General features: G+C 38.8%; 1 protein-coding gene across 2 annotated transcripts in view; it reads left to right on the top strand.

Annotated features, from left to right (window-relative positions):
- The first annotated feature begins 11,643 nt into the window (after positions 1-11,643).
- Positions 11,644-20,005, top strand: part of GOPC (golgi associated PDZ and coiled-coil motif containing) — a 40,430-nt gene continuing 32,068 nt past the window's right edge. Inside the window, exon 1 of one of the 2 annotated variants that reach the window (XM_067702272.1) lies at positions 11,644-12,170. In XM_067702272.1, the coding sequence (XP_067558373.1) occupies positions 11,883-12,170 (288 nt within the window). In that variant the 5' untranslated portion in view covers positions 11,644-11,882. The remainder of the gene's footprint in view (positions 12,171-20,005) is intronic. The other variant, XM_067702273.1, reaches the window with a different exon arrangement.

Genomic DNA, 20,005 nt, shown 5'->3' on the forward strand with positions numbered 1-20,005 from the left:
CTTCCAAAACAGGGCCTTTCAGGTCGCAGGCGAGTGTTTAGGTGATGTCTCACTCTTTATAACGTGAAATCTGATTATAGAATCTTATGAATGTGTACTCTGTCAATGTAAGAAGACAGGAAAGAAAAAATTCTCAATTTGCCTGGGTTAAAATGTTAGCGACCATTACAAAGAGGAAGGCGCTTAAACATTGATAAGCTGCCTTAATATTTGTAGGTGAGCAAAACCCTATGTTATTTATGGCTTGGAAGGCTAATCTGCAAACACCTCTATTATCTGTAGTTTCCTTGTTTTGTTAAATGTGACACTAGGGAATTAGTGGGAAAAGACAAAGTGCTGTTTTATAGTGGGCTATAAAACCTTTGAATTTTCTGTGACCCTATATTAAAACCATTTTTGTGGAACTGCAATGGGCAGGTGTTTTCTTCTCACATTAACTAGTATGGGAAAATAGGCAGGTTTTCTATTTATTATTGTTGTTTCAATAACATTTTATTGCTAGTGAAACAATGGGAGTACAATGGAGAGATATTTAGAGCCACAGATAACTTGTTCAATTCACCTGTCACTTGATCACTCAAATATCATATATAGAAAATATTTTGTCATTCAAAAATATTGTTGACTCAAATGAGAATAAAACTTAAAACTAGGTCTATTATCTTTATTTATTTGTAATAATGGAAGAAAAGGATTCTAGTTTCTTCAGAGGAACTTAGCTGTGAGTTCCTACCAGCGAGGGAAGGTTTCCCTTGTCCTGGGTGCCCCTTTGTTGTGGCTTTTTGTCTTGCTGTGATCATCCCTGCTGAAGGAATTTAAAAGCATTTTAAGCAAAAGATTATATAGAGAAGCTCTTTCCCCGCAAATGGAAGACCTAAATTTCCCCATGCTGGTTGGCCTCAGCAGATTGCTCTAAAGAAACACTTTCTAATATTGAAAACCTTCTCAGATCTCCTCTTCAACCTTACCTCTCTTCGCTACAATTTTCATTTTGAAGGCAAAAGTTTCTTTACTTTAATAATCAATTCATTCTATTTCCAGAGGAAGGATTTTTGTGTGCATTTCCCAAAAGACTTGTCTACTCCTCTTTTCTGATTGTTTGCCTTTTGTTTTCTTTTACTATCAGAGACAAGAAGTGATAAGAGATTTCTTTTCTGTCAATATTCTGATTTTCAAGAAGCTTTATTATTTATTTCTTTTGTCCATTAATAGAATTATTTTTTAGTTTTTAGAATTTTCAAATAGAAAAGTAATGCTCAATAAAAGAAAATTTGGAAAAAGGAGCAAGGACGGGAAAAAAAAAACTTCAGTCCTGTCTCCAAATCAAACCTTTTCTCCAAATCAGACAATTTTTTTCTCTGCCTAGGCTTTGAAACGGCAAAGAGAAATACTCATTGAACACTTACTTTCTGTGTTGCTAAGAAGGTAAGTTCATATTTAGTTACTTGAAATGAAATGCCTATAAAATCCTAACCTTTCATCTACCATTAATGACAGCTAATTTTTCTGTTATGCAGCATAGCGATGAATTTCACTTTCTATCCTCTGTAGGTAGCCATGAGATTCTCTTGTCTTTGATTAATCCTTGAAATTATACTGTATAATATATTTTTCTTCTTTTCCATGGTATTTCTATAGCTTTCCTGCAATTTTGGCATTATCTCTAATATATTACTCCTTTACAATGTGAACAGTTTTGTCAGGTTTCTTCCCTCCTATAACCCAGTAGTTATAATCCTTTCTTCCCTCCTATAACCCAGTGGTTCTTAACCAGGGGCAATTTGGCAATGTCTGGAAACATTTTTTTTTTTTTTTTTTTTGCGGTACGCGGGCCTCTCACTGTTGTGGCCTCTCCCGTTGCGGAGCACAGGCTCTGGACGCACAGGCTCAGCGGCCATGGCTCACGGGCCCAGCCGCTCCGCGGCATGTGGGATCTTCCCGGACCGGGGCACAAACCCGTGTTCCCTGCATCGGCAGGCGGACTCTCAACCACTGTGCCACCAGGGAAGCCCTGGAAACATTTTTGATGACAATAAAAGGATGGGGGTGGGTTGGTAGGTAGTGCTACTGACATCTAGAAGGTTAATGGCCGGGATGCTACTGAACACCCTACAACACACAGGACGGCCCGCACAAGAAAGAATCATGCAGTCCAAAATGTCAGTAATGTCATTGTTAAGAAACCCTGCAATAAACACAAATGTGTGCTTCTATGCAATAGATATTGGCCTTCCTTGGTGTATTAAAAGCAAAGGGCAACTGCACTCTCACCACTCTTATTCAACATAGTTTTGGAAGTTTTAGCCACAGCAATCAGAGAAGAAAAGGAAATAAAAGGAATCCAAATTGGAAAAGAAGAAGTAAAGCTGTCACTGTTTGCAGATGATATGATACTATACATAGAGAATCCTAAAGATGCTACCAGAAAACTACTAGAGCTAATCAATGAATTTGGTAAAGTAGCAGGATACAAAATTAATGCACAGAAATCTCTGGCATTCCTATACACTAATGATGAAAAATCTGAAAGTGAAATCAAGAAAACACTCCCATTTACCATTGCAACAAAAAGAATAAAATATCTAGGAATAAACCTACCTAAGGAGACAAAAGACCTGTATGCAGAAAATTATAAGACACTGATGAAAGAAATTAAGGATGATACAAATAGGTGGAGAGATATACCATGTTCTTCGATTGGAAGAATCAACATTGTGAAAATGACTCTACTACCCAAAGCAATCTATAGATTCAATGCAATTCCTATCAAACTACCACTGGCATTTTTCACAGAACTAGAACAAAAAATTTCACAATTTGTATGGAAACACAAAAGACCCCGAATAGCCAAAGCAATCTTGAGAACAAAAAACGGAGCTGGAGGAATCAGGCTCCCTGACTTCAGACTATACTACAAAGCTACAGTAATCAAGACAGTATGGTACTGACACAAAAACAGAAAGATAGATCAATGGAACAGGATAGAAAGCCCAGAGATAAACCCACGCACATATGGTCACCTTAACTTTGATAAAGGAGGCAGGAATGTACAGTGGAGAAAGGACAGCCTCTTCAATAAGTGGTGCTGGGAAAACTGGACAGGTACATGTAAAAGTATGAGATTAGATCACTCCCTAACACCATACACAAAAATAAGCTCAAAATGCATTAAAGACCTAAATGTAAGGCCAGAAACTATCAAACTCTTAGAGGAAAACATAGGCAGAACACTCTATGACATAAATCAGAAAGCAAGATCATTTCTGACCCACCTCCTAGAGAAATGGAAATAAAAACAAAAATAAACAAATGGGACCTAATGAAACTTCAAAGCTTTTGCACAGCAAAGGAAACCATAAAGAAGACAAAAAGACAACCCTCAGAATGGGAGAAAATATTTGCAAACGAATCAACGCACAAAGGATTAATCTCCAAAATTTACAAGCAGCTCATGCAGCTCAATAACAAAAAACAAACAACCCAATCCAAAAATGGGCAGAAGACCTAAATAGACATTTCTCCAAAGAAGATATACAGACTGCCAACAAACACATGAAAGAATGCTCAACATCATTAATCATTAGAGAAATGCAAATCAGAACTACAATGAGATATCATCTCACACCAGTCAGAATGGCCATCATCAAAAAATCTAGAAACAATAAATGCTGGAGAGGGTGTGGAGAAAAGGGAATACTCTTGCACTGCTGGTGGGAATGTGAATTGGTACAGCCACTATGGAGAACAGTATGGAGGTTCCTTTAAAAAACTACAAATAGAACTACCACATGACCCAGCAATCCCACTACTGGGCATATACCCTGAGAAAACCAAAATTCAAAAAGAGTCATGTACCAAAATGTTCATTGCAGCTCTATTTACAATAGCCCAGAGATGGAAACAACCTAAGTGCCCATCATCGGATGAATGGATAAAGAAGATGTGGCACATATATACAATGGAATATTACTCAGCCATAAAAAGAAACGAAATTGAGCTATTTGTAATGAGGAGGATAGACCTAGAGTCTATCATACAGAGTGAAGTAAGTCAGAAAGAAAAAGACAAATACCGTATGCTAACACATATATATGGAATTTAAGAAAAAAAATGTCATGAAGAACCTAGGGGTAAGACAGGAATAAAGACATAGACCTACTGGAGAACGGACTTGAGGATATGGGGAGGGGGAAGGGTGAGCTGTGACAGGGCGAGAGAGAGGCATGGACATATATACACTACTAAACGTAAGGTAGATAGCTAGTGGGAAGCAGCCGCATGGCACAGGGATATCGGCTCGGTGCTTTGTGACCGCCTGGATGGGTCGGATGGGGAGGGTGGGAGGGAGGGAGACGCAAGAGGGAAGAGATATGGGAACATATGTATATGTGTAACTGATTCACTTTGTTATAAAGCAGAAACTAACACACCATTGTAAAGCGATTATACCCCAATAAAGATGTTAAAAAAAAAAAAAAGCAAAGGGCAACTGAATTCCAGAGAAGAAACTGACTAACCCAAATTCTCCCTGAATTTAGATTAGCTTGTGATTCTTATTATAAAACTGATCAACCAAGAGCTAAACGGAAGACTTTAATTTATTAAAATCTCTTTCTGAGACAAAATAAAAGAAATTTTAAAGAATAAAATAATGGTGAATATGATTTTTTTAAACTTGTTTGCTGCTTCTTCTTTGCAAAAACAGCCTAAGTTTAAAATAAAAGAAAAAATAAAATTTTCTACTACTTAACCTCTCTACACCTCAGTGTTTTCTTCTGTAGAATGAAGATTAAATGGGGGAAATAATTTCAATTTTACAGAAGAAAGAGAGGAAATGTACTAAGACATGTCAAGTCCATAGGCAAAAATAGGGTCTCAGTAAATGATAGTTGTGGGAATTCCCTGGTGGTCCAGTGGTTAGGACTCTGTGCTTCCACTGCAGGGAGCACGGGTTCCATCCCTGGTTGGGGCACTAAGATCCTGGAAGCCGTGCGGTGTGGCAAAAAAAAAAAAAAAAAAAGATGGTTGTATCAGTTTGGGTTTGGGTTATTAGTTGCAAGCAATGGAAACAAATTTCTGGCCGGCTTAAGAAGAAAAGGAATTATTGAAAGAAAATTGGGTAGCACACAGAATTGTAGGAAAACCTGGAGAACCAGATTTGGAAATGGACAGAATAAAGGAAGGCTGTATAGCCAGAAACACACACTTCTGTGAGTATCACCACACATGGATGCCCTGGCCTCCACCATTGAACTGGAAATTGGATACCGTTGTCTGCACTGTTGGCTACTGAAAAAGGATGCAGCTAACCCCCACCCCATCTCTCTCTACTCCCTACCAACAAGAATTCTTTCAATCCCTGCCTCACTATCTCCACGTTAAAAATTTTAGGTGGATGATTTTGGTCAGGTGAACCTAGGTCATATACCTGTGCTCTAGCTGTCACAGAGCTGGGCAAGTGATTATCTTATGTTTTCAGTTCATTATGGGAGGAGGACACTATTTCCGATATTCCAGTCACATAAGAGAGGGAATTCCCTAAACAAAGGAAAGGGGTTCAAATATGGACAGTCCCCTATTTGTAGTGACAAATGTCCACTATAGAAATCTTTTCACCCTCACTGCTGCTCATCATGACCACAAAAGCCAAATGAGATTTGAGCGAGTTGCAACCAAGGACCAAACGAATTATATTACTAACAATGGTTGTGACATGGCTTTTTGTGTAATTGTTTCACTATACTTTTCTGACTTGTTCATTTAGAAGACTACAAAAATTCTAATGCAATCATTTAAAATATTTTTATACTTTTAAATATACATGCAAAGAAAAGATAATGTTAAATGGTGTTCAGAATGCAATTGTTTTGGGCCCCTTTTAGAACTAATGTGGAAGAAATATAATAAATGACAGAGGCTGATGAGGGGGAGTCTGTTTGATCTGTAAGGTCTGATAATCTGAGAAGTAAAGAGTAACTTGACAGTGGATGAAAGAGGAAGAATCAATGATCAGTAAACTCTGATAGCGTGGTTGATAAATGGTGGTTTTAGATATTGCTGACCCAAACCTGGAGCTGTGGGAAAGGGTAAATGAAGAATGTAGCTCAGGTAACAGTGGAAAAGCAGTTATAGGCAGTCTGAGAGTGTTAGGGAATAAAAATATAGTAATAGGGATTTACAACAAAGTGATTCAGTTATACCTATATATATTATTTTTCATATCCTTTTCCATTATGGTTTATCACAGGATATTGAATATAGTTCCCTATGCTATATAGTAGGACCTTGTTGTTTATCCATCCTATACATAATAGTTTGCATCTGCTAATCCCAAACTCCCAATTCTTCCCTCCCCCACCCCCCTTCGCCCTTGTCAACCATAGGCCTGTTCTCTATATCTGTGAGTCTGTTTCTGTTTCGTAGATATGTTCATTTGGATCACTTCTTTTAGATTCCACATATAAGTGATATTATATGATATTTGTCTTTCTCTGTCTGACTTAGTATGATAATCTCTAGGTCCACCCATGTTGCTGTAAAATGGCATGATTTCATTCTTTTTTATGGCTAAGTAGTATTCCATTGTATGTATATACCATATCTTTATCCATTTATCTGTCAATGGACATCTAGGTTGTTTCTGTGTCTTGGCTATTGTAAATAGTGCTGCTATGAACATAGGGCTGCAAGTATCTTTTCAAATTATAGTTTTGTCTGGATATATGCCCAGGAATGGGACTGCTGGATCATATGGCAACTCTATTTTTAGTTTTTTGAGGAACATCCATACTGTCCATACTGTTTTCCATAGTGACTGCACCAATTTACATTCCCACCAACAGTGTAAGAGGGTTCCCTTTTCTCCACACCCTCTCCATCATTTATTATTTGTAGACTTTTTAATGATGGCCATCCTGTGGTGTGAGGTGGTACCTCATTGTAGTTTTGATTTGCATTTCTCTAATAATTAGCGATGATGACCATGTTTTCATGTGGATCTTCTGCCCATTTTTCGATTGGGTTGTTTTTTTGTTATTGAATTGTATGAGCTGTTTGTATATTTTGGAGATTAATCCATTGTCAGTCACATCATTTGCAGATATTTTCTCCTAGTCTGTAGGTTGTCTTTTCGTTTTATTTATGATTTCCTTTGCTGTGCAAAAGCTTGTAAGTTTGATTTGATTCCATTTGTTTACTTTTGCTTTTATTTCTATTGCCTTTGGAGACTGACCTAAGAAAACATTGCCAAAATTTATTTCAGAGAATGTTTTGCCTATGTTCTCTTCCAGGAGTTTTATGGGGTCATGTCTTATATTTAAGTCTTTAAGCCATTTTGAGTTTATTTTTGTGTATGGTGTGAGGGTGTGTTCTAACTTCATTGATTTACATGCAGCTGTCCAACTTCCCAACACCACTTGCTGAAGAGATTGTCTTTTCCACATTGTATATTCTTGCCTCCTTTGTTGAAAATTAATTGACCATAGACATGTGGGTTTATTTCTGGGCTTTTTGTTCTATTCCATTGATCCATATGTCTGTTTTTGTGCCAATACCATGCTGTTTTGATTATTGTAGTTTCGTAGTATTGTCTGAAGTCTGGGAGGGTTATGCCTCCTGCTGTGTTCTTTTTCCTCAAGATTGCTTTGGCAATTCTGGGTCTTTTATGGTTCCATATAAATTTTAGGATTATTTATTCTAGTTCTGTGAAAAATGTCGTGGGAAATTTGATAGGGATTGCGTTAAATCTGTAGATTGCTTTGGGTAGTATGACAATTTTAACAATAAGTAATAGGACTTTTTCAAATTGTTTTTTGCTGTGTTTTGTTTTTACGTTTGGGTACACCATACCAAATGTAGTATCTCATAAATTTTAACTATGGAATAGGTAAAATAATTTTTGATGCCTAAATTATACTGGATTTATTAGTCAAATCAACCATCACTGTTAAATGAACCTTTCTCTTTAGGTTGGGAAAAATATTCCTTGGATTTTAAAGGAATATGTATTTTATAGATATTTAACATACATTTTATAGATATTCCTAACTCTTGAGCCAATATAAAAAAATATGTTTAGCTATGCTCTCTAGCAGCAAATTCTAATTCTTTAGAATTTCCTACGTAGACTGTTGTAATGTCTTAATTTTTTAACTGACAACACAAATATTTTCAGCATTCCTACTATATTCAAGATCTTGTGTTAGGACCTGGGATTCAAAGATAAGCAAGATACCATTATTATTGCCAAGGAGCTCACAGTCCAAGGGGCTCCAAAAAATGTATGATAAATACTATAGCAGGTATTTGCAGGAAACTGAACAGGGATGGAGTCCACAGTTCCAAATAAGAATAAAGGAAGGCCTCTTGGAAGAGGTTTCTTAGCTAATCCTACATCACTGCACCAAAATTCTCAAGTTCTAAGAACAAGAGGGCAAACAGTTGTTCCATATGTGTATGCAAGAGAAATAATCAGGAGAACTAAGCTAATAAATCACCTTGGAATGCCCAAACTTCTTCAGCATATGTATCACAGAATTTCAGATTTTAGCAAATATGAATAAATATAAATAATACATATGACTATGATATTCCAAGACTTTCCCCACATTGCTCAAATAAAATGGTAGCAGGTCTTCCCTGGCCCTCTTTATTCATTATACAATTGTTTCTAGCGACCAATGGTATAATACTTATTAATATCTTTTCCTTTTCCTTTTCCTTGTGGGATTACCAGAGAGTAAATGAAACATGTGAAGCTTAGTGCAGGGCCTGGCACACATTAACATTCAATAAGTGATAATCTCCCTCTCCAGTCCAAGGAGAGGGAGACTTCTATGCCCATTCACTACAGTGCCTTTGCAATTAACGATGTGCTAATAAATGTTTGAACTCTACACTAACCTCACGGCTAATTACCACTACCCACCAAAGAAATCTTTAGCATCTTCCTTTTTTTCCCAGTTTCCTCATTCCCCCACTGTATTCTTAGTAATACCTTATGGTAAAACTCTTAAATTCTTAAAACAAGACTGTCACATTTAAGTTATACAAGAAATTTTTAATCACACAAACATGATTCATGAAACAGTTTTTGGAGGTTTCTGCCAGTGCAATTGCAAACAGAAGTATCAAGATTTTATTATCCCTAGGAAAATAAGTCCCACAAGTATTGAGATTACATACTATTCCAAATTCCAAAGTAGACCAAAACAAAGTAGACCAAAGGCAACAAGTGTAGATAAAGCACACTGACAACAGATGGCAGCACTAGAACATCAAACCCTGCCTTTCACTTCACTGTTAGGCTGTGACTTGCAAAAATGCAGAACCCCAGTCAAGGTGGGCAAAAGATAATGTGTACATAGAGGGTTCCTCATGAGCATTTGAAATAGTCACATAGCACCAAGCAGCAAGCACACAGGGATGCGGAAGTTGTTACATCGCATGGTAATGAGAAGGGACAATATGAGATGAAAGTGTTCTGAGATAGAGGGTGTGACTTGCGAGTTGTGAAATTTGTTCACAGAAGTGGAGTCAGGCTCTTCAATCCCGAAAATGGGGGTATTCACAAAGAATCAGAGCACTGGATACATATAAACACTTAAAATGCATTTCAGTTGTACCCACACAATATAGTAGGAAGTTGAATGATATATTTTTTTAAAGAAATGAAATTTGTTTTCAAATGTAGTTCATATAAACAAAAGAAAGTGCTAAGTAATAGAAAATGAGTATTACAGTTAATTTTTTGGATAACAGTTCTTATATATTAATAGATTTGTATATGGCTTATAATTGGGAAAAATTATTTTTTTGAAAATAACTTTTAGACTGATTTGCCAATTTATTACACTGGTAACTTAAACATGAAGAAATGGATTTCCTCATCCTTCTATACCCCGTGATTAACAGCTAAGACTTGGGAGAAAAAGACACCTAGATTGAAATCTCACCTCAGTGCATCTTTAGTTGTATACCAAGCTTATCAAGATACTTAAATTCTCTGTGACTCATCTATAAAAAACTGACCACAGCTAACTGACAGGATTTTGTGAGAGTCAAAGAAGTAAAGCAGATAGCACAATGTTTAGCACATAGTACGTATTCAATAACTGAAAGCTATTATTGTGATTCCGTATGTATGTGGGCCCCTCAACCTCAACTTTAAATTATTTTCGGACTTTAAATTCCTGAAAATGGGATTGCTAACTATATTATGAATAGAGAAAGTGGTGGGAACTTGGTAGCTGTAGTAATGATGTTCTTGCAAATACGGCGGATAAAAAAAAAGTTAATTTGGAAGGGAGCAGGGGAAAGATGCAAATCTTAGTTTTATATTATTTCTGGGTAAAACCTGTGTGAATGTGCCTACTTAATCTCAAGGCAAGGATCTCTGAGTAGTTTTGCTTAGCTAAGTTTGTTGAAGCCAAAGGACTTTATGCTAAACAGTCTGCCCTGACTCAGAGAGCAAACTAAAGCTATGATTTCTTATTCCTCATTGGCATAGCATTAGTGAGGGGCCCACAGTGCAGGCTTTGGTGGAGATTAACTGGAAGAGCCTGTCTTCTGCCAGTAAAATATTCCCTTAGGCAAGTCTCCTAGGAGGGGCAGTTTCTACTCTATCAGACTGGTTTCTCCTTCTGTTTTCAAGACTGGGCTACTCTTGAAGTGGAAGGGGGTTGAGAGTGAGTATTCAAATTAAAGTTGCAGCTATAAGGGTTAGACTCAGTAGCCTATGAGTTCTGCTAACGTGAGGGTCATGCCTCATTCATTTTTGTGCCCCCGATGCCTCAACAAGGTTCTGCATTTAATATAATTATGAATATATGAATCCTCATAATTTTTTTTAACCTGTCACGTGTAGGAACACTACGCCAGTTTTTAAAATAAGTACACCTTTTTAGGTAGTTGCTTTGGAAACGTATGACCTGTGGTGTGAATAATAAGGCATACCAAGTGCCAAGCACTGGAGCTAAGCATTTTACCTTACTACTGAGTGAAGTAAATTTCGGAAACTGAGGCTTCGACATTAAAGAATACAACTAAGATGGCACAGCTAATAGGTGACAGAGTTTAAAACTTGAACCCAAGGCTGCCTGACTTTTAATCACAAGAGAAAAGGCCTCGTATTAATTCAGCAAAACTTGGTGAGCCGCCGCCCTTCAACTTGCAGTTCTAGACAGATTCCACCCGGAATTTAAGGCCTGGTTTACCAAGAAGAACGAGTGTGTCCACACACCCCACGCACCTCACCCTAAATGAACTGGACTGGAAAAAGTAAAACGTGGCCACTGCGCAGGCTCAAACGTCCCTTCCTCACTCTTCCTTCTCTGCTCCGGGACGGCACCGCGGAAACTTTCCCGGACGACTCTAAAACGGCTCCCGCCCACTCTGAAGTCAAACGGGTGGAAGCTGTTCCTCTCTGCGACGTGGACAACCTTCTCTTCCTCGGGCCTTTCCAACTTGGAAGCCAACACCACGCGCCTCGGTTTCTCGGGGATTCAAGCAGGAGTTTGCCAGATGTCAATATGGCTGCTGACAGGCGGTCCCAAGCAGAGGCTTTTCATAGGCCAAGGTCGCACCCCAGCCCCGCCCATTTCATCCCTCCTGGCTGCGTCCGCCGAGGCCTTCGATACGCATGCGCGGCGAGGGTGGGCCGAGAGGTGGGACGGCCCGCGTCTTCCTTGAGCCGCCGCCACCGCTGCCGCCAGAGCTTCGCCGCTCCTGCGCCTCCGGGGCTGCATAGCCGGCGTTAGCCGCGCGAGGGTTAAGAGAGGGGACCGACGGAGCGTGCGTACGCGGGGGTTCCCGCAGTCCCATCAGTTCCTCTCGCGGGTGGACTGCGAGGTCAGCAGCAGTCGGGGGAGGCCCTAGACGGCGCCATGTCGGCGGGCGGCCCATGCCCGGCAGGAGCCGGCGGGGGCCCAGGAGGCGCCTCATGCGCCGTGGGGGTCTCCCCCGGCGGGGTATCCATGTTCCGGTGGCTGGAGGTGCTGGAGAAGGAGTTCGACAAGGCCTTCGTGGATGTGGATCTGCTCCTGGGCGAGATCGATCCGGACCAGGCGGACATCACTTATGAGGGGAGACAGAAGATGACCAGCCTGAGCTCCTGCTTTGCGCAGCTTTGCCACAAAGCCCAGACTGTGTCCCAAATCAACCACAAGCTAGAGGTGAGCTGTGGGCGCTGGAGGGGGTAGCATTCAACTCCAGTCATCAGACCTCATTTAACGCACCCGTGAAACGACTCTAGAAAACTGCCAGCCGGGGCACCTGGGCTTCCTACGTGACGGGGGAGTGCGCGCGCGCGCAGGAAAGGAGTGAGGTGAGGTTAGAGCAGAAAAAGGTGTGTGGACTGACGTGTGGGTCTCCCGGGATCCTGTCGTCCACCTTCCTTGTATCTCAATGAAGAGGAAGCAGGAACTAATTACTCCAGCCTACTTGTGCCTGTTACGTTAACAGATCTCAGACTTAACTGAAGCTCAGAGATTCTGTCATAAGAATACTTTAGCTCACCTTTTAACATTTGAGTTTTTAGATCTACTTTCACATTGATAAACTAGGTTTGTATATCACCAGACAGACACAGTCCTGATTATTTTTAACTATTTCAGGTCAATTTCTGTTGTTGCACACAGACGTACTGTACCTTGACTGCACGAACTATTTAGGGGAATTTGATCAAAGCTCTTAAGAAAAGTTAGTGGGATAAGCAAGACGGTATCAATGTCTATTTCAGTTTACAGTTAGTTGGTCCTTAAGTTACAGGCACATCCCTCCAGAGCGCCCTACAATTATTCAGCTGACTTCTAACATTGAGGTTTTGTCTGTACTTTACTATCTTTCCCAAAGTCTGGGTTTATTTTTGAGAGTGTGTGAAGGATGATCATTTGCTTTAGTCTCTAATCTTGGTTGTGGGTGTGAGTGCAGTGGTGGTGCTTCCAAAAAAAACCCCCAAACCTACCATTTTTGCAGAAAATTAAATTTTTACAATATTTAGAAAGCATAATAGATTACCATTATTACATAAAGATCATTTTCTAACTAGATAATTTAAATAAGAGAATGGGTCTTTCATTTTAAAGTAGGTAAAAATAGGATAATAAATGATGTGCACAGCTCTTTGAACATTAGATTTTGTGAGAAATCATCGTTACTATCAGTTGTGGTGATTGAGAATGCCCATTGGATCCAAATTAATATGAATATCAGAAATGCATCCTCTCCTTGCTTAGTGGTTAGCATTCTTTCTCTTTCCTGTCAGTCGTGGAAAAGGTGGTATAATTTAGCTTTGATTAGCATAGAATTGCATATGGGAGATTTTGTGACTCTTGTTCACTGAAAGGACTGTTAATTTCTTTCATCCTTTCTGAAAAGGTTGGAAGTATTGATATGAGGCTAATCACTTCTTAATCTAGGTATATGAAAATGTCTCTTGAATTCTTGCTTTAGTGGTAGTTTCTAGAAGATGTTTATTTATTCATGTAGTGAAATTACATTTGTTGGTCTTTAGAAATAGTACTTCAACTTTAAATAACAGAGCAAGAGTAGCTTTTGCTACTCTACAACTGAGAGTATTTACTGAGATAAACAGATTTTAAAAAGTGAAACAAGATCTAATTCATTTTTTAAATGACTTAAGGAAACTTTAAAGTGCTATTTGGATGTCAGATATAAAACCTGATTTTGGAGAAAATTATGTTCTATGAGCAGGAGGTGATGCTCAGTTTTTTTCATCTTTAAATATTTTAAATGAGTACTCAGAGCTGTAATAAATTATGCATGTTCTTTTTCAGAAATTATAATTACATATTCTGATTCCATGTCCTGGCTTAGAAGGTGGCATTATTTCTCAAAATAAGAAATGCTAGCCTATCACAATGTGAGCATGTTTTTTCAACATGCTTGAAGCCTTTGATTTAAAGATCTTAGGAAATGGGGATTGTTGGTGTGTTTTTTCAGTTACAGTTGACTTCTCTGTCTGTGGGGTTATTCTTTCTATATTTAGCAGTTTCTACAGTTTTCATGGAATCTGTTGTGTATTGCTGAGGAGAGAGGTTCATTGTCAGTAGTGCTTTTCAAAGTAGATCTGCCATTGTATCATCTGCAGAATTTCAGAGGTTGCCTGTGTACTGTTAGCAATCTTTTGAGATCTTGAAATTTTAGAAGAGATTTCCATACTTTCTTGCCCTGTTTTATTTCTTAGTAAGTGAATTGAATTAGTTCTATTGTTTTAAGGATATGGGCATTAAGACATAATATTTGAGGTCACTTACAATTTGATATAGCAGATGTGCACCAAAGTTCGGTGGTTTTAGAGATTAATACCTTAAACCATATTGCCATAATAAAATATTTTTATAATCAAGAGGGGTACCTCCAGTATGAGTAACTTATGATATATTTAAATTCGTCTTGAGTATCCTTCCAGATCGCCCTTCTTCTGCTCATTGTCTTCAGGTAGTTAATTTAATACTAATATAGTAGTTAGGAAAACAATTTTGCTACAAAAAAAGTCAGAGGTTACATTAAAAAATTAAATATAAGTGACATCTATGTGACTGCTTTTTTCCATAAATTATATTTGGGGAGAGGGATATCTATAAGGGGAAGGGGAGGGCAGAGAATTCAGAATATTTTGAGGTAGTGCATTTCAAATTACTCACACCTCTTTTATACTTCCCACCTGCTTGAGAATCCCTGCTATGGTGAGCCACTTGGTGACAGCTGTGCTGGAGTCACAGGTACTAATTGGGATAGTAGTAGTAGTAATAGTAATAGTAGCAGTAGTAGGTGTGTTGGAGTAGAACAAAAGATGAGAACCAGTGCTTTAGAAAAACTCACCTCTCTGCCTTGAAGTACGGTTTTCTGCCTGTTCACCCCTTCTTTAAAATAACAGCAAAACAATATATCTCCTGTCATGTCCTCCTTTCCCTCAGCAATTGCTGAATAAGTATCTTTTTTTAAAGTGATTTACTGTTCACAGCCATCTAGAGCCACATTGAAAATGAACTAATGATATACTACCCTTTTACTGCTTTAAAGCTATTCTGATTTTTTTTTTAAGTATATCAGTTTTATTGCAATTTGTTTAACATTGGCTGTTAACCACTCATTGAACAGTTTCAGTGCCATAAAATGGTGGGTTTCAAAAATAGTATTCCCCCCCCCAATAATCTGCCCCCATTCTCACCTGTCCATCCTTGCTCTTCTTTTTTTTTTTTCTTGGCCACTCGGTTTGTGGGATATTAGTTCCCCGACTAGGGATCGATCAAACCTGGGCCCCTGGCAGTAAGAGCTCCTTCCTAATCCTGACCACTGAACAGCCGGGGAATTCCCCATCCTTGCTCTTTTTTCAATAATTACTACATTGATTTCCCTTTGCCCTTCTACTTACTTACTTATACCAAGGCTATTCATATTTAGTTTCTAGTGCCATGTTCCATACTTGGATGAACTGGGTAGCAATCTAGACTAGTATAGGAAAGCTATTCTGTTTTTAAACAAGCGATGAGGCTGTTTTGCAGCATTGAACTTGAAGTTTAATATTGCTCCAATATATATTTATTGAGTGCTAATTATGTGTTGGACACTTGGGATACAATGGAAAGCAAAAACGGACATAATCATCACTGTTATGGAACTTGGATTTTATTGGAATTTGTTGAAATAATTATCATATAAATGTGAAATTCCAACTTTGAGGTACATAGAGTAATGAGAACCTATTCTGGGGCATCAAGAAAGGCTTCTTTGAGGAAGTGACTGTTGAGTTGAGACATAAAGGATGAGTAGGAATTAATTAGGCCAAGAGAAATAGGAGTATCGTTCAACATTCTGGTAGAGGGAACAGGATGTAGAAGGCACCTGTGATGGGCGAGTGCTAATGCATTTGAAGAACTGAGAGTTGGTATGTGTTATAAGAGCATAGGGCAAAAGAAGTGATATGCAAAATAAGTTTGAACAGGTAGGTAGGGACAATATCTACATGATTTTCTAGACCATGTAGTATATTTGAGGGCTTTATCATAACAATGGGAAATGTTTTAAATTAGGTGGTAACCTCAGATAGGAGATTAGAATAGTTTACTCTGGCTATGATAAGGAGAGAATTTGGGGAAATAACAAGAATAAATGCAGAAAACCATTTAGGGGGCCCTTAATTCTGATCCATGTGAGATGATGGGAGTAGGATAGCAGAGGTGGAGGAAAGTGTTCAGAACAAGAGAGATTTGAGAAGTAAAAATAAAATCTAGGGATGGGTTGGAACAGAGGGATGAGGTGGAACAGAGGGATGAGGGAATTCAGGATGACTCCAAGGTGTCAGTTGGCTGGATAAATGGATGGATATTATATATTGCTAGCAATACTATATTGCTAACTGTTGATCAGTTACTATGGGCCAGGCTCTGTGCTAGGTCTTTTATATATATCAATTCACCCAATTCTCATAATAGTCCTGTGGGGTAGGTTTAGTATTGTTATTCCCATTTTATAGGGATTAAGTAAGGGGCCCAAGACTACAGAACTAGAGAAACCAAGCTCTCCAAAAACACATTTATGTCTGGCTGGGGAAGGAGGAGGTGGAGAGAAAAAAAGCAAGCAGAAATAGTTGAGTGTGGCTGGATAGCCGGGAGGGGGAGGGGGAGTTCAAGGGAGGTATTGTCTTCTTTTTTTTTTTAATGGAAAAATAAACTTAAACATGTTTACAAGCCAATGAGAAGCATCTAGTTGAGGGAAAATCTGAATATTCTAGAGAAGGAGAGGATAATTAGTAAGATTTCTGAGTGAAGATGAAATCCAAAATACATGTAGAGAGAATGGCTTTATATTGAAAGGACAGCTATTATACTTAAAGGGAAAGGAGAGATGATAAGCACAGAAGCGGGAGTGTTTTGTGTGACGGCTTCTTTATTCTCTGTAGAATAGGAGCCTGGGACAACTGCTGAAAGTGGGTGAAAGTAAGAGCTCGAGGAGAGTGAAAAAGATTTGAAATGGTAATGGAAGAGTGGGAGAGCAAGTTGGCCAGAGAAATAGAGACTGCCAGACAATGCTGGGGACTAATTTGGAGTTACCATAAATTCATGGTAAAACCAGTCTGCCCTGTTGTATGACTTTCTCTGGCAATACAGGCACAGTAATGAGAGTAATAATTGAGTTCAACCAGTGCTGTAGCAAGGAGTTTGCTATATAGACAAGAGTGTTATTGAAATGAAAATGGTATTGGGGATGAAGAAAAGGAGATAATCTTTAAAGGAGTAGAAATAGTATTTGATAATTATCTAGGTGCAAAGGAAGAGGAATGGTTAAGGATGATGCCACATTTCTGTTTGGGAAATATATTGGTTGATACCTACAGTGACTTGAATAGTGCTCCCCCGCCCAAATTCGTGTCTACACAGAACCTCAGAATGTGACCTTATTTGGAAATAGGGTCTTTAGAAATGTAATTAATATAAAGATGGAGATGAGGTCATAGCAGATTACAGTGGGTCCTAAATCCAGTGAGACTATCCTCCGAGGATACACAGGGACACAGAGAAGAAGGCTATGTGAGGATGGAATAAGAGATTGGAGTGACTTGTCTACAAGCCAAGAAATGCCAAGGATTGCTGGCAACCACAGTATTAGGAGACAGGCATGGGACAGTTCTCTTTCAGGGTCTCCAGAAGGCACCAACCCTGCCAGTGCCTTGATTTGGGGCTCCTTCATCCTGAACTGTGAGAGAGTAAATTTTTGTTCTTTTAAGCCACCAAGTTTGTGGTAATTTGTTATGACAACCCTAGGAGACTTATACCATTCACTTAAGTAAGGAATCCAGGAGCAGGAGTGGGTCTGGCAGGAAAGATAATGGGTTGAGTTTAGGAGGTTGTGCATGGTCAAGGTCCGTATCCCTTTTTTGCATATTCCTAACATAGTTTCCTAATTGCTTCTTACCCCCTCCACATCATCCTCTCATTGCCAAAATCATTCTAAAGTGATTCATATTAATGGTTCATATCAAAAGGCAAGTCTGACTACGTCACTCTTCTTTGTATACCTCCCTATTACTTACTGGCTAAGATTCAAACTCTGCAGCATGTTGATCAGTGTCCAGTCTGTCTGTCCTCATCTCTTGTCACCCCCTCTTAGCTGCTTTTGCCTCAAATAAAACTGGTTTATTTGCATTTCTCTAAATAGGCCTGCTCTTTCATGGTATCTCTACTTTGGCACAGGCTTTTGTGTATAATACCTTCTCTGTCCCCTTTGTCTACAGTGTCAAACACCCACTCATCTTTCAACACACCACTTACATCACCATCTCTGTGAAGGCTTTCCTCACCCAACTCCTCTCTGCTCTCTATAGGCAGAGGCTGTCTTAACACCTTGAACTTGCTTGGGCTGTTACAAGATTTGTTATTATACATTGTACTATAACTTGTGGTTGCCACATTTCTCTACCTCTAGAAGGTAAGCTCTTTGAAGGCCAAGACTTTGTCATAGCTGAAATAATCTGAACTATCAAATGCTTGTGAAAGCTGACTTGGTGGTAGCATTATCCGTTTGTGAACCCATTTTGGTTTCTAAGAATTGGTTGGTAGTTTTTTTCTCCATGATATCAAGTTGATTTATATGTGGATTACAGAATTGGTGTTTGGCCCCTTTTAAAAAGGGGCCAATTTTTGGAAATTTGGAACTCACACATTAAACACCAACCTTTTTGACCCACTTAACATTCTTATCTCACTTGCTAGGGGTTTTCACATCTCAGACCTTTCCCTTTCCATACTCCATGTATTAGCTTTTCTCCATTCAGCATTCAGGTAAACTTCTCCTTTCTGACTCCCTTTGTTTCTTTTTGAATTGGTACATCACACATGCCTGTACACTAGTGTTTACAACACTTTACATCATAATTGGGAATGTATTTTTTATCTGTTTCTACTAGACAGTAAAATCCTCAAGGGCAGAATCCATGTCTTATTCATCATTTTGTCTCCAGATCCTGGCACACTGTGTATATTCAATAAATGTTTATTTGAATGAATAAATTATTTGAAACAACTTTAGTTGCCTCATTCTGCCATGAGTCTTCAAAGTTTATCAATAATCATTCTGTAATACAAGTTTCATGAGAGCTGGGATGGTGTCTGTCTTGTTGACTCTACTATCCATTGTGTCTAACATAGGGCCCACCATATTAGTGAAAGACTGAATCAATCACAAAGAGATGATTTGTTAATATTTCATGGTATTCCATTTTAAGAAAAATTTGAAACTGACTAAAAATAACATCATTACATTAGAGTATTGAATATGGATTTAGTGTACTTTTGACATTTCTAGTATATTTGGTAGGTTGATTCTCCTCATCCCACCTCGAGTTTAATTATAGAGCAGCTGAATTCTTTAAAATGAAAACAGAAAACATTTTATCTTGTTTGGAACTTCATTTTGAGGTTTAAAGTACTTTAACTTTTAAAAATACATCATAGACTTATCTACTTGTCTCCATTTCAAATCCCCCAACTCTAGTTCAGTGACATTGTCTCCCATGTTACACATAGCTGCCTTTTCTTTTTGGCTGTGTTGGGTCTTGCTGTACATGGGCTTTTCTCTAGTTGCTGTGAGTGGGGGTACTCTTTGTTGCGGCACGCGGGCTTCTCATTGCTGTGGCTTCTCGTTGCAGAGCACGGCTTCAGTAGTTGCAGCACGTGGGCTCAGTAGTTGTGGCTCATGGGCTCTAGAGCGCAGGCTCAGTAGTTGTGGCACACGGGCTTAATTGCTCTGCAGCATGTGGGATCTTCCCAGACCAGGGCTCGAACCTGTGTCCCCTGCATTGGCAGGAGGATTCTTAACCACTGCGCCAGCAGGGAAGTCCAGCTGCCATTTTTAAAACATAAATTTGATCATGTCATTCTGTTTTAAATTCCTCAATTGTACTTTGAATAAATTCACCCTCCTTATCACTGATAAGCTCTGTGTGATCTGACCTCTGGATAGCCCTCCAATGTCGTATCTTATCATT

The sequence above is a fragment of the Pseudorca crassidens genome, chromosome 13, assembly GCF_039906515.1.
Source record: "Pseudorca crassidens isolate mPseCra1 chromosome 13, mPseCra1.hap1, whole genome shotgun sequence".
NCBI classification, from domain to species: Eukaryota; Metazoa; Chordata; class Mammalia; order Artiodactyla; family Delphinidae; genus Pseudorca; species Pseudorca crassidens.